This window comes from Ambystoma mexicanum, chromosome 7q, assembly GCF_040938575.1.
Source record: "Ambystoma mexicanum isolate Mex_15411 chromosome 7q, UKY_AmexF1_1, whole genome shotgun sequence".
NCBI lineage: Eukaryota > Metazoa > Chordata > Amphibia > Caudata > Ambystomatidae > Ambystoma > Ambystoma mexicanum.
The window spans coordinates 657798806-657813435 of record NC_090941.1 but is presented as its reverse complement, the minus strand read 5'-3'; the positions used below and the strand labels follow the sequence as shown (position 1 = coordinate 657813435).

At 44.9% G+C, this 14630-nt stretch overlaps 1 protein-coding gene across 1 annotated transcript in view; it reads right to left on the bottom strand.

Moving 5' to 3' along the window:
- FLT1 (fms related receptor tyrosine kinase 1) overlaps positions 1-14630 on the bottom strand; it is a 577293-nt gene that overhangs the window by 70639 nt on the left and 492024 nt on the right. Inside the window, exon 25 of the mRNA XM_069639312.1 lies at positions 441-540. Coding sequence (XP_069495413.1) covers positions 441-540 — 100 coding nt within the window. The remainder of the gene's footprint in view (positions 1-440; positions 541-14630) is intronic.

The following is a 14630-nucleotide window of genomic DNA, read 5'->3' as shown; positions in this document are numbered from 1 at the left end:
GTGTGCTTCAATCTCTGCTATTTGGTATTAGTGCCCGACTTTCGCTTGAATGCTTCGCCCTCTGCCAAGTTGTCACACTGCACCCAAAACTTCCTCCTTACAGCACGTAGTCAGATAGTGTGGGAAGCAGAGATGCGGTGCCTGGGCCGGCTTTATTGAGCCGCTTTGATGACACCCTGAAGTCCGGTTCCTGCCATTGACCTTGTGCTTGTGGGAAGCCCTATCCTTTGTACTCGCTTGACCCCGCTCCCCCCGTCCCCGCGCTCCCCGGCTGGTAATCAAGCCTTTGAAGAGCGCACTTGCTGCTGTTTAGGCTGCGAATGCTGCTGGGAACCACCTCAGGAAAAGGCAGCGCCCTGGGCCTGTGTCCATAACCAGCATGACAACAACATCGACGGGTGGCATGCGACGGCCGCGCGATAAGGCGGGAGGAAACCTACATGTCTGGCGTGGCGTAGTTTGGCGCCCGCATCCTCGTTCCTTCCTTCAGCCTGTTGCAGAACTCTTCGTCTATTTGAACTCCTGGGTAGGGCGAGGCACCTGCGGAAAATACCAGAATTAGCAGGAAAATAAACGAACATGCTATTATGTGGCGCATGACAACATACAAGGCATGAGAACTGCATTGAATTCAATGGGAATGCTTTCACTGACCGTGTATTTGCCTTCAGAATTGATAAAACACATACTTTTGTTGTGGATCACAAGACTTCTATTGTATACTTGTGTTCTATAAAACTGCAGTTTTTTTACTAGACCACTTTCCACTTTTTTTAAGTGAAAGTATGTTTGGGAATGTTTGCATACACTGCACGTGACGCCTAGAATATAACAGAAGCAACTCGGATTTTCAGCCACAATGTCCAATTCCTGTGACTGTTGGCTTAAGACTGTCTTGAATTTCAGGGGCAGAAAATCGGAAATGATGATATGAGCAAGAAGCATATTTCTCTGCTAACAGAGCGGCGAATGAGGGCTCTCATCATTGCTGGGTGTGGAGGTTCAAAAGGCACGAATCAGAAAATCATGACATCTCTATCTCTGACCTCATAACTAAAGCACTGGCAAAGCCAACAGTTTTGCTTTTGTATAGGCATGGGATAGGCATTTACCAGGCACCGCCAAATTGGTACTACTTGGCCATAAGGTGGAAAAAGGTGGAAAATGGTCTGATGCCGTCGGCATATGATAGCAGCGTCTGGCAAATACTTATCTAATAATTATGCACTGGCTGTTGCCTTTGTCAATGCTTGTTGTTGGCAGGCCTTCATTTCAAGTAACAGATATACATCAAGTGGCTGAAGGCACACTTGGTAAAGACAATTTTATTACACCAGTATCACGTGCACTATTGCAATTAAGCCATTAACTCTCACCACATTGCTTAGAAGTAGCATGGCAGGCCAATGTTACTGCTTGGTAGAGCTGGTTCAAAGAGATCCCAGGAGGGTGTGTTTTGGGAGGGGAGGGGAAAGTAGTGTGTGGGAATTTCCATAGGGATTAGCATGGCCTTGGGTAACACATGGGTGGGTAAATAACTTAACAAAACCCAAAAGCTGTGTGGCCCTCCTCACATTTCATATCCCTCCTAGCTGCACTCTTTTATGTTATCTTGCATTTGTGTAGCACCTGCTACCATAGTTTATGGCCTCGAAGCTGTTAGGAAGAAGCAAATTCAGGTAGCTAGTTAGGTTGAGGCAAGGGATAGATAAGATGCTCAGGAAGGCATGAGAAGGAAAAGATGGGGGACCGATGTGTAGAAATGGACCGAATTTATTGTGGTACTCAACTGCATTCTATGGGCACAGCGCCATGAGTAGAGAGAGAATGGTTTTGGCTTATAGGTGGTTCTTAAGTGCCACCTAATAGCTCAAACTAAAAAGGTGGAATAGCGTGCAGTCAGGTAAACTGAAGAAGAGCCAAAGACAGAGCTCCACCCTTGGAATGCACAAAGTGCCCCCAGTGGCACCACGAGACAAAGATTTCACATGGGAGGAACATGTGACTGTGGGAACACTGATCCCAGAGGGGACCATCAAACCACTGGATCTTGCTAAAACATCTCTCTCTCCACCTCTCAGGGTTAAAGTCGAGTCCACCCACTTTTTTCAGAGGGTGGACTCAGACCCCCCCAGCTAAAATGAGAAACATTGAATGTCCTATTTGAAATAATGAACTAAAGCCGACCTTGGGGATCAAACTGCAGTCATCAGGTTTGCAGGCCTGACACTTCACCGCTGCACTGTATAACCTGATGAAACACTTCATCACTGCACTATATAACCTGATGAAAGATAAACAACTAAAGGCGAAATGTCACATTTCGGTACTGCAAGTTCCAGGGAAAACATTTGTATTGGTTCTTGGAGTTTAAAACATGCACACCTTTTAACGTTTTGAAAAACACTATTAGAAGAAAATATCCTATCTTGGTTTTGAGTGTGTGTTGATTTTATTAAAAGCAAGTGACATTCGCCCTGTGCAATTTGGGTGGTTATGCAAAGCCAATTCAATGAAATGTGCATATTTCACCTTGATATGCTAATTTCCGGCCACGTCACATCCCATTGCACTTGTTGATGAGTCCCCCCACTTTAATTTTTAGGACTTGACCCCTGTTCCCTCCTCTTTTACTCTCTCTCACCTTTTCTCCGGGCATCATCCATGCTGAAGGTGGATTCCCCACCGCAATGATAGACGCCGGGCAGATGGCAGCCAGCTCAGTTTATCTTCTTAATATTAGAACAGCTAATGGACTAGAAGGGGCACATGAGTTGCAGTCTCACCCGGCAGACCTTTGCTTGTCATACACACACATTACCACCACGACCCACCCACTTGGATATCAATGATTTCCCAGGTATGTGCCAAGGCCTCTCTACTCTGATGTATGCATCATTCAGCAAGTTATTTATGCAAGGTCAAGCCCGGGTGTTGGCAGGTCCTGGCCTTCACAGATGCAGGGGTTTCATGAAATTTACATGTGCCAGAATGATACTTAAAATCAGCAGTGACAACGACATCCATTTGAGTAACAACAGTGGTCAAGTGAATGTCCACACATATACACATTTGGCAGGACACATGTATGCATAGAGCACTTCAAATGTACATTTCTGCAACACACATCCACAAGTGATTACCTTTGGTGTGTGCATCTGGCCATTCACCGAACATGAAATAATTGGGTAATTTATAGGCCCACTCAGAGGAATAGTGTCCAAGAGCAGTGACGCATGGGAGGCACTGCTTGTTTTACAGGGGTTATAAGGGTTGAGGCGGCAGTGACACAGAGTGATAATGCAGCTTTGTTGTGTCACTGTGACAAATCAACTTCTGGGTCACCAGTGATCCAGGGATGAATATCTGTTTCTATTCCATCAATCAGCCCCACACCTCTAGTACACCGGAAGGGATCCAAACAGATTGGAAACACAAGCAAATTATAAACCTCCTTGTCCAATTTTGGCAACATGGATGCAACGGCAGGTTCATCTCAGAAAGGTTGTGGATCGTTGGTTAGTTGCAACACAGAGACAATACAATTACCCCCCAATGATAAAAGGGACTGTCCAGTCAAGGTTGTATACAAATATCTACTTTATTATTATCACAACAGACAGTTCTAGCAACACTACAAACTACAACCCACCCTGTAAAGTAATGCAGAGGACAGTTTCAAAGATGGAAAAGGGATGCACTCTGAATACTGACAGGAGGGTGGCTGGTATAGTAAATATTCGCAACAGTTCAAGGATGCTTGGTTTTAGCACAAAGGGAGCAATGGGTCTTAAAATTTCTCTAGGGGCCTTCGGAGAAGGATCGGGGGACAGAACGCCAATGCACCCTCCCGCCTGTTGCAAAGGCAATACCGGCTCTCTGTCCTCACCAAGAAGAGAGCTCATATCCAAGCCCGCGTCTCTGCGGCATCTAACAACTCGGCTGAACTCTTTAAAATCTGCAAGAAACTGGCCAATCCTGCCTCCGTCTCTACCTCTCCTGTCCCTTCCCAGGCCCTCTGCACCGCACTGCCTTCTCACTTCATCTCTAAACCTCAGGACATCCTCTCCTCACTCTCCTCCTATCCACTCCCTCCCCCTACGGATGTATACGAATTGTTCGAACTACAATTGTTCGAATCACAATTGACCTTTGCACAATTGACCAAATTGTGAAGGTCAATTGTTACATATCTGCGGGGGGAAACCCCCCGCAACCCCCCATTTTATATATATATATATATATATATATATATATATATATATATATATATATATATACAAAAAACAGCGCTTTCTTCCGACTTGTTTGCGACGCGCTCAATCCTCAGTTTGTTTGCTCAAAAAACATTAAGCAGTGCATGGGTGCCCGTCCCATACGCGGTCGGTCGCGTTAATACAAAAAAGAGAAGGAAAAAAGAAAGCGGAATATCGCTTCCTGGACGGCACTCTTCCTCAATCATTAAAAAATCTACCAGACACTTCAAAAAAGGATCTCCATCAAACGTCCTTTATTTGTAAAGCATGGTGGACAAGTTGCACAGGAGAGAACAAAAACAACTACGCGTTTCACCCGAGAGGGCTTCGTCTGGTTGTAAACATAAATGACAGGCTTCCCATTTAAACACTCGTGCATGCAAGAAAGAAGTCCTTCTTTACTTTCCCTTACGTTTCCTTCTCAAAAATCATGTTTCTCTGAGTGACATCTTGGAGTGGTAAAAAGCATATACATATATGTCCTGTATCCCATGTGTTACTTCTAAAAATGTTACAAAAATAGCCCATCAGGTATTCATGGGCTAATGTATTATCCCCATTTCTATAAAGTGCATTGTGCAGCATGACAAAGTGTGTTTCCACACATTTCAAAACGTTTGTACTGTTATAGGTCTTGTATTCCCACATTTCTTCAAACTATGACCAAAAATTCTTTTGAGAGTAAGTCATTTCCATTTAAGTTACCCCAACATAAAATCTTAGATGCCCTTACCAAAAGTGCAAAGTGCATTATAGCTGCCAATTTGTCAAGTCTTCTAATACCTTGAGTAAAGTGCTTAGTGCACGATAGCATCGATTAAACTGCTTTTTTTGCAACATAATTATCTCTCAGTCTTACAGGGGGTAAAACATAATTATTTCTCATCCTGAAGAATATAGTACAAAAGCCAGCATAATAATTAATATTTCATCCCCTCTACTGTTGCTTCAATGCAGGATAAAGTGCAGTATGCATAATAGCAGCAAAAATTCTATTTCATATAAATGACTGATAATACAAATAAAGTGCTAGGTGCCACATAGAAATCTTGCCAAGGTTTACACTGGTTATAAAAATGGTCTTCCTATTCCATATTATTATGCTGGCTTTTGTACTATATTCTTCAGGATGAGAAATAATTATGTTTTACCCCCTGTAAGACTGAGAGATAATTATGTTGCAAAAAAGCAGTTTAATCGATGCTATCGTGCACTAAGCACTTTACTCAAGGTATTAGAAGACTTGACAAATTGGCAGCTATAATGCACTTTGCACTTTTGGCAATGGCATCTAAGATTTTATGTTGGGGTAACTTAAATGGAAATGACTTACTCTCAAAAGAATTTTTGGTCATAGTTTGAAGAAATTTGGGAATACAAGACCTATAACAGTACAAACGTTTTGAAATGTGTGGAAACACACTTTGTCATGCTGCACAATGCACTTTATAGAAATGGGGATAATACATTAGCCCATGAATACCTGATGGGCTATTTTTGTAACATTTTTAGAAGTAACACATGGGATGCAGGACATATATGTATATGCTTTTTACCACTCCAAGATGTCACTCAGAGAAACATGATTTTTGAGAAGGAAACGTAAGGGAAAGTAAAGAAGGACTTCTTTCTTGCATGCACGAGTGTTTAAATGGGAAGCCTGTCATTTATGTTTACAACCAGACGAAGCCCTCTCGGGTGAAACGCGTAGTTGTTTTTGTTCTCTCCTGTGCAACTTGTCCACCATGCTTTACAAATAAAGGACGTTTGATGGAGATCCTTTTTTGAAGTGTCTGGTAGATTTTTTAATGATTGAGGAAGAGTGCCGTCCAGGAAGCGATATTCCGCTTTCTTTTTTCCTTCTCTTTTTTATATATATATATATATATATATACGGTCAATTGTGCAAAGGTCAATTCGGACCCTTGACTTTGGATCAATTGGGTCATTCGAACAATTGTGTTCGAACAATTTGGGTAATACCCCCCCCTACTCCCTGCTCTTCCTCTGGCCCTTCTGCAGCCACCTCCCCCTCCTCCTTCTCTGTCTTTCCCCTTTTCTCCACAGACAAGTTTTCTAGACAAGTCCGATCTATGAAAGTCTCGTCAAAACAGGTTCACCCCTGTTCCTCCAAAACCATCAAGGACCACATTGATTCCCTGGCTCCTGCTCTGGCTGACTTCTGCAACCACTCCTTCTCCACCGGCGTCTTCCCATCCCCGCTGTAGCACTCCCTTGTGCACCCTCTTCTAAAGAAATCCTATGCCGACCCCTCCTGCCTGGCTAACTATCGCCCAATCTCCTATCACTCCCTTCCTGGGCAAGCTCCTGGAGAAACTGGCCATCTGCCAGCTTAATCTCCACATTGAATCTGTTGGTTGTCTTCATGACCATCAGTCTGGCTTCGGAGCTAACAGAAGCACGGAAACCTCTCTCCTGAACATCCGTGAAGACCTGCTCTCCAACCTTGACTCTCACACCCCATGCGTCCTCATCTTGCTTGGTCTCTTCTGCGTTTGACACTGTCAACCATGCTATCCTGCTCAACCATCTCCATGATAACCTGGGTATCACTGGTCAGGCTCTGGCTTGGCTGACCTCTTTCCTCTCTGACCGACCCTCCCAGGTCCAACTTGGGTCCTTCCTCTCCGCTATCCTTTTCTCTACCTGTGGTGTCCCCCAGGGGTCTAACCTCTCTCGCTGGCTGTTCAACCAATACCTGGCACTCCTTGCACACCGCATCGCTGCTCTCTGAACCAACTTTCAGTGCTATGCGGATGACACCCAACTCATTTTCAGGCTACCCTCGGCCCCCTCCTCTCCTTCCCTCATCTCTGACTGTCTATCTGCTATCCAGGAGTGGTGTGCCACAATGACCTCTGCCTTAATGCCAGTAAGACTGAGATTCTTCTCATCGGCACATCCACTCCCTCCTTCCCTGCAGATCTCTGGCCGGCCTCTCTTGGCCTTCTTCCTGCTCCCACCTGCAAGGCTAAAAACCTCGGGGTCATCTTCAACTCCACGCTCTCCTTCTCTCCTCACATCTCTGATGTCTCTAAGAAGTCACACTACCAGCTGCACCTCCTCTGAGGTATTCTTCCTTTCCTCTCCTTCCCCCAGAAGCTCACTGTCTCCAGAGCTCTGGTTGTCTCCAGGCTGGACTATTGCAACAGCCTCTTTCTAAATCTGCCTGCTTCTATTCTCCGCCCTCTGCAACTTATCCAGAACAGGACTGCAAGACTTGTCCTTGGACTCAAGCCCAGGGATTGCATCCCTCCAGGACTGAAATCTCTGCACTGGTTCCCAGTGGCTGCGAGGATTAAGTTCAAAACCCTCTGCATCGTCCACAAGGCCTTCTGGGGCCTGGGCCCTCAATACCTTCAACTCTCTCTTTCTAAATATCTTCCTTCTCGAGCTATTCACTCATCCGCCTCCAACTCCCTCAGGGTCCATCGCTTCTCCAAGCAACGGGTTGGTGGTAGATCTCTTTCCTCGGCTGGTGCCTCCCTCTGGAACAGCCTCCCTGCCTCCCTTAAACTTGAGGAGAACCATCTCCGGTTCTGGAAGCACCTCAAAACCTTTCTATTTGCTTCTGCTTTTTCTCCTCCTCTCCTCTGCTGACCTCCTAGCTGTAACTGAAATTGAACTGGCTACCTGGACACTCTCTGATCTCGGGACCAGGTCCCTCTCTTGCCAGCGTCTCACACCTGCACTGGCAACCCCCACACTTGGGGACTGTTTCTGTATCCCTACAGCCCCCTTCCCAGCCCTTGACACCTGATGTCTGCACTCACCCATGCGCTTGCCACATGCTGGCCGCTACTTACTTAGTGTTATCATCTTTTGCCATGTACTGCACTGTCCCTGACCCTCTCCCACGCACTTGCGTGATCTGAATGATACCTGGCCTAGTAGGATCGTTTTCCGTCCTCCCTTTGTTCCCCTCCCTTGCCTCGTCGCGCCTTGAAACACTTGTGTTGCCATATCATATCATATCACCTTGTGCTTGTAGGTGTTCTTGGTGCTCAACAGGGTCGAGTCGGTTTCAGAGCACTTTGCAGCTTTTGTGACAGAGTTCAAGAAGGGAGACAGCTGTGGGTATTAGGAGGCAAACAGCTGGGTGAGCGAAGCTGGACAGATAGCTGCCGGCTGGTCTATACAGCGGCTCGGGCTCAGGAATCGTCTCAGTGATGGCCGGCACTTCTGAAGCACTGGTTGAGACGTCTTGGATGGCTTTAAGTGACTGCAGCATAACAGTCAGCATTGCAGACCATTGCAGTTCGAGGGACTCGACTGACTCGAAAATGTGTTTTAAGGCAGATGTTGGTAGATGCTTGTCGATGACCTTCTCGTAGTTTCTTCACTCGGTTTGTGTCGCACTTTAAGGCGGACTGCCCAAAGCTGAAGAGTGTGTTTCAGGCAGCTGCCATGTTCTTTGTTTTGGGTTCAGGGACCTTCTGACACGTTCTACCTAGGAAGCTAGCTGCAGAGCCTAGCAGGGCATGCTGTAGGCTAAGCCTACCTTAATGAACCAATCCTGGGTCCCCACCAACAATCTTCTCTATGCGTGAAGTCATGACCAGAGTGCTTTGCAACAGAAAAGGTAAAGGGGTGAAAACATGGAATATTAAGTGTGAGGGGTCAGAAATGTGAGGCGGAACATGCTGTGAATTTTTCTCAACAAATGCCATTTTATTATAATATAAGGTTGGATGAACGCCTAACTATCTCTAACCTGAAGAGGATTTCCCTGCCTAAAATAAACTGAAGGAAACACTCTAACAAAGGTTATCTGCCCCTCACACTTAAACATATAACAAATTAACAAAGAAATGCATGTCAGTTCAAAACAATAATGATTGAGTTCACAAAGTAACCAAAGTATTTCTTCAGAACCTCGGGATGTGAGGAATTCGACCAGCCGCACAGGGATTTGATTTTTTTTTTATTTAAAAAGAATGAATGTTGGGAGATTAACCTCTGAAAATATGTGGGGCCATTCCCGCACATATTTTCCACGCTCACTGCACAGCAGAAAATAGTCATGTAGTCTGGGAGGACACAGCTTACCAGTGCCGCCTTCCCCTGTCATGTGTAGATGACACCTTCGTGGGGACCCAGGATAAGTTAATTAAGGTGGGCTAAGCCTGCACCAATCACTGGCGTCCATTTGGCTTTAAAAGAAGGCTGAGCCCCTTACTGATCAGATAATCTGAAGACTTTGAAAAGGAGTAAGAGGAAGGACTAATTTGCACCCGAGCTGAAGGTACAGTCTACCTTATATTTTCTGCCAGTGAAGGAAGGCCAGGAGTTCCAAGAGGGAAGCAAGATACCTCCCCTAAACATCTCCCACAGAACAGAGGGAGATACCAGACCAGACTCAGAGGACCCGTCCAGCAGCTCCAGAACCGGTACCGAGCCAGCACACAGCATGCCCTGCTAGGTTCTGACAGCAAACTTCCTAGGTGGAAAGTGCTAGAGAGTCTCTGGACAATGCTGTTGCCTGCAATCACTCTCCTGAGCTTTGCACCGTCTTGAAAGGGCACAGACCCTGCGAAGAGGCTAGGAGGAGTGCCACACAAGCATCATCCAGCGTCCATCTTTTTAAGGGCAATTTCGAGACAGTCGTGTCGTTGAACCGCATCCGACTGCACTGCTGACTGTTGTCAAGCCGCAGTCACCAGAGCTGTCCGAGACGTCTCGACTAGCATTCCAGATCTGCCAACCAGCACAGAGACAACGATTCTTGGCCCCGAGCAGCTGCGCCAGACAGTCTTCAGACGTCTGTCCAGCCTCCCTTGCCGAACTGCCTGACGCCTGGTACCCGCAGCTGTCCCTCATCACTAACTCTGTCTCATGGGCTGTAAAGCATCCTGGAACCGCCTTGATGCTGTCGAGCACTAAGAAAATCTTCAGCACCAGGTACATTGTGGTTCTGCCCCCCTGGTACTTCTCCGAAGACCCCTAGAGACAGTTACGACCCTTTGCCCCTTTGGTGTTGAAACTAAATAACCTTGAACAATAAGACTGATTACTTACCAACTACCCTCTTGTTAGTATCCAGAGTGCATCCCTTTCCTTCGTGAAACTTCCTGTCCTCTGGGTTCCTTTACAGTGTGGGTTGTAATTGTAGTGTCCTAGAACTGACTGTAGTATAAATAATAATGTAGATATTTGTATACAAGCTTGACTGGTTAGTCCCTTTTATCAGTGGGTAATAATTGTATTTTTGCTGTGTTGCAACTAACCAACGATCCATGACCTTGCAGAGATAAGCCTGCCATTCCTTCAACGTTACCAAAATTGGACAAGGAGGTCTTATAAATTACTTGTATTCCAATATGTTCGGATCCCTTCTGGTGTACTAGAGATGTGGGGTTGATGGATGGTTTAGAAACCGATATTCATTCCTGGACCACTGGTGCCCCAGAAGTTGATTCATCACAGGTGAACTCCCCTTCCCCGGGTTTAAATGTGATTCTGCTTCACAGTTCAAGGAAAGAACGCAAGGAAATCCTGATTCGCAAAACAAAGTTCCAACATAGTCTGATGTAACTTCAACTTGTCAACAGAAAGTTCCAACACATAGGTTATAAGATTCTTCTTGGAACATGCTCTTAGTTCCTCAATAGCAACAATGTTTATATTGGTCAGGATGATTTGCCACTTTAACAACTCCATGAAATATACTCTACAACAGCCTTTCTTGGCTCTTCCTCCAGTACTATTAACAACATACAATTAGCCTCATGCAGAGTTTGCCGGTCCGGGAACAAGGGTGCCGGTAAGCTCACCGGCACCCTTGTTTCTGGACCGGTAAACTATGGGCTTGCCTACTGGAGCTGCTGTGCCCGACAAGTCTGATCCTGCCGGGCGCAGTTGTCATGGTAGGCAAAGCCATCACGGAAGCACCGGCACCATTAACAACGGTGCCGGTGCTTCCGTGTCCCCACTCCCATAGAGTCCTGTGGGAATGGGGATTAAAAAAATTACTGGTGCCTAACTTCCCAGCCACCGGACTTGTAATAGCCCGGTGGCACCGGGAAGTCAGGCGCCAGTAATTTTTTACAGGTCCAGCAGCAATCCACTGGTAGCACCGGCAGGTTTACCGCTGGAGCTGTAATGAGGCTGAATGTCTCTGTCAGAACCACCTTATAGCACTTCTCCAACTACCACCTGGTCTGCTTCCTTGTCAGGCCTACAATCTCCAAAGGTTTGCCATTCAGGAATACTACCCTGCCCGAGCAGCGTTTCACAACAGAAAGTGCTTTTTGTGGTCAATGTCAATTGACAAGAAGTTACAAGAGCTTCACAGCATTCAACAAATGACAGCTTCAAGACTTGCAAAAACTTTTCAGGCAAGACCAGATTCACATTGATGCTCTTTAATACTTTTCTGCAAATGATGCTCCTCTCCTTCTGGATACATTTTCCCAGAAGGGCAGCCTTTTTGCCACTCTTGTTTCCCCACTTCACAAACAACCAAAGACTGACAGGGATAGGGTATCTTCCTACCTCTTCCCTGGTTTTGACAATGTGTGTGTGCTCCAATTTGTACCAGATGTTGCATATAATATAGGGAGATTTGAAGCAGAAGGAGGTTAGGATGAATTTGATAAACCAAGGAGGAGAAACTTCACAATAGGTAAAATTAAAAGAGAAACTGAGAAATCTATCTATACGAGAGTTGCAGGGGAATTGGTCTGAGGTACTCGAAAAGCTGAAGAGCGATTCTGGTGAAGGAATTGTTTTGGAAAGGGAATCTCTGACAAGGGAGCCGTTAAGAGTAGCTGTGCGGAATACAAGAGGATATAACAGCTTCATGAAACATGAAAAACAGAATAAAATATTCTCGAAGGGGGATCTTATTTTACTACAAGAAACATGGCTGTTAAATTCAATTTGGATAGCTGGCTTCGAAATAATACAACAATAGACCAAGAAATTTGGTGCAGGCAGACCAGTGGGAGGTTTGTTGTGTGCCTTTCGAAGTGCTAAATTCGACTCCATAAAGATAACCTCAAACCATGCCTGCGATTTTGGTTCTCACAGCTAATTATAAAATGTAGGGATCTCACCAACAGATCTTGATTATAAATGTATATTGGAACGAGCAGCTAGTGGGGATAGCAACTTTGTACAACACATTGAGCGTTGCTTGGTGGACTGGTGCCATATCAGGGAGTGCCACGTAATAATGACAGGTGACTTTAACACAAACCACCTAGGTGAATATGAGGTATCTAGTACCGCCATCAGTGTAGCGTGTGAGGAATGGTCTGAGCTTTTGGAAGATTGGGACTTGCTGATAGTCAACAGGAATGTGAAGGGGGGCTTGGAAAAAAGGGCTACATGGAAAAGGGGTAGCCAAACATCTAACATTGACTATTTAATAGCATCTCGTCCAATGTACAAATGGTGTGAAAAGTTTGAGATCATTACCACACACTTGATCAATCATAATATACTGGTTGCCCCACTTGAGTTGTATGTTAAAATTCATCCCATGGAGCAGATACAGGGGCTGGTAGGAAGCGGGGGGGACAAACTCAGAAAATGTTGCCTTAATGGAGGTAATTTAACGAGCAAACTAGAGCTTCTGGCTAAGGATGATGGGAAAGAACATATCTGCAAGAATTGCACCAGTGAATCCTTTAATGAGTTCAATTGTGAGATTGAAAAACAGAAAAAGATTACAAAAAGGAAGATCCCTCATATCCATGTATTCAATGCGTTAGTAGGGGAGCACAAGTAAAAACACAGGGCAGATCTTGCAGCACTACGATGGGAGGTATTGGATGTTGAAACCTATTGTAAAAATAAGATGGTTTGGTAAGCAAATATAAGAATTGGATGCGTGACCAGAAATTCAAGGTAATTCAGGATGATGGTGAAAGGATGTTGTCAGCTTTTATGGAGAGCAATACCAGGAATTTCTGGTCGCTGATTAATTCAGATGCAGCGAATCAAATTGAATTACAAAGTAACTCAGTAGGGAAAGGTCAATAGGCAATGGCAGGAACATTGGGCTGAAATGAGTAATGAGGCAATAAGACCAACTATCGGTGTGAATCAGTACGGGCTCCTGGTTGGTAGAATTTGATCAGGAAGACATTAGGTGTTTGATTATAAAATCATCAAACTCTAATGCCTGAGGACCTAATGGACCTACGAATTCTATTCTTAAGTCTAATGCTGGTACCTGGTCTCTGGTACTGTCGTATTTGTTTAAATACATTCTTAGTACATGCTCTACACTTATCACCTGGAAAGAGTCCATCATTGTACCTATTTTCAAGAAGGGCAATTGGTCTGATCCTAATAACTATCGGCCGATTGCCCTCTTGGATTGTGAAAGTACATTTTCTCTCCATTAATGCTGGAGAAATTGGAACTATGGATTAAGGATAACAAAATCTTACCAAGGAATCAATGTGGATTCAGAAAGGGCCAGTCGACCACTTTTAATGGTCTTATTCTGTCGGTGATCAAAGATGGTACAGGGAATGCTGTGAAGGGGTTCCCAAATCAAATGTATGTTGCACTAATAGATTGCTCAAAAGCGTTTGACCTCGTAAATCGGCAATTGCTCTGCAAAAACTGAAGAAGTGGGGATTCCTCCATCACTCCTAGCTATACTGGAGTACGCACATGAAGGAACCTCAGTGAGATTGAGACTTGATGCATGGGGTTCTTTGACAGGGAACCTCTGTACAACGAAAGTACTTTGCCAGGGCTGTGTACTGCCTCCATACCTATATAATCTGTATTTAGCAGATCTGAATGAGGCTTTGGGTAAGCCTGCCCTAATTATTCTAACGATAGGAGGCCTTCTGATTAGTCGCCCCTCATATGTGGACCATGTGACACTTCTGGATGGGTTGCCCGTTGGGCTGCAGAGGCTGCTTGGAGCATTAACTGAATATGCAAAGGCCAGTGATCTGAACATTAACAAACAAAAAAGTAATATTATTATTTTTGGAAACACCAAAAGGAGATCTAACAGGGCATTTTGGTCCATTAATGAAATAAAGATTGAGACTAAGGAAAAAGCTCCATACTTGGGCTTCAGTTTGTTTAAATTGTCAAATAAAATAATACTCTTGAAGAATATGAAAGTTGGCCTTTCAGGCTAAAGGATCCTAAAGAAATTGTGTAGATTCTCCATTAAGCCTCTCATTCCGTTCTACACGCGTCTGGTCATACCTAAGATTATGCATGGCATGGAGATTGACTTGGCTGCATATAACATTTCATGGGAGCGTGTAGAAGGTAGATTGTGGGAGAAGGTATTGGGACTCCCATGACATCACTATGTTTAGAATTGGGATTATTATCTCTGCAGTATTGGTTTAATTGGCAGGTACTGTCTCT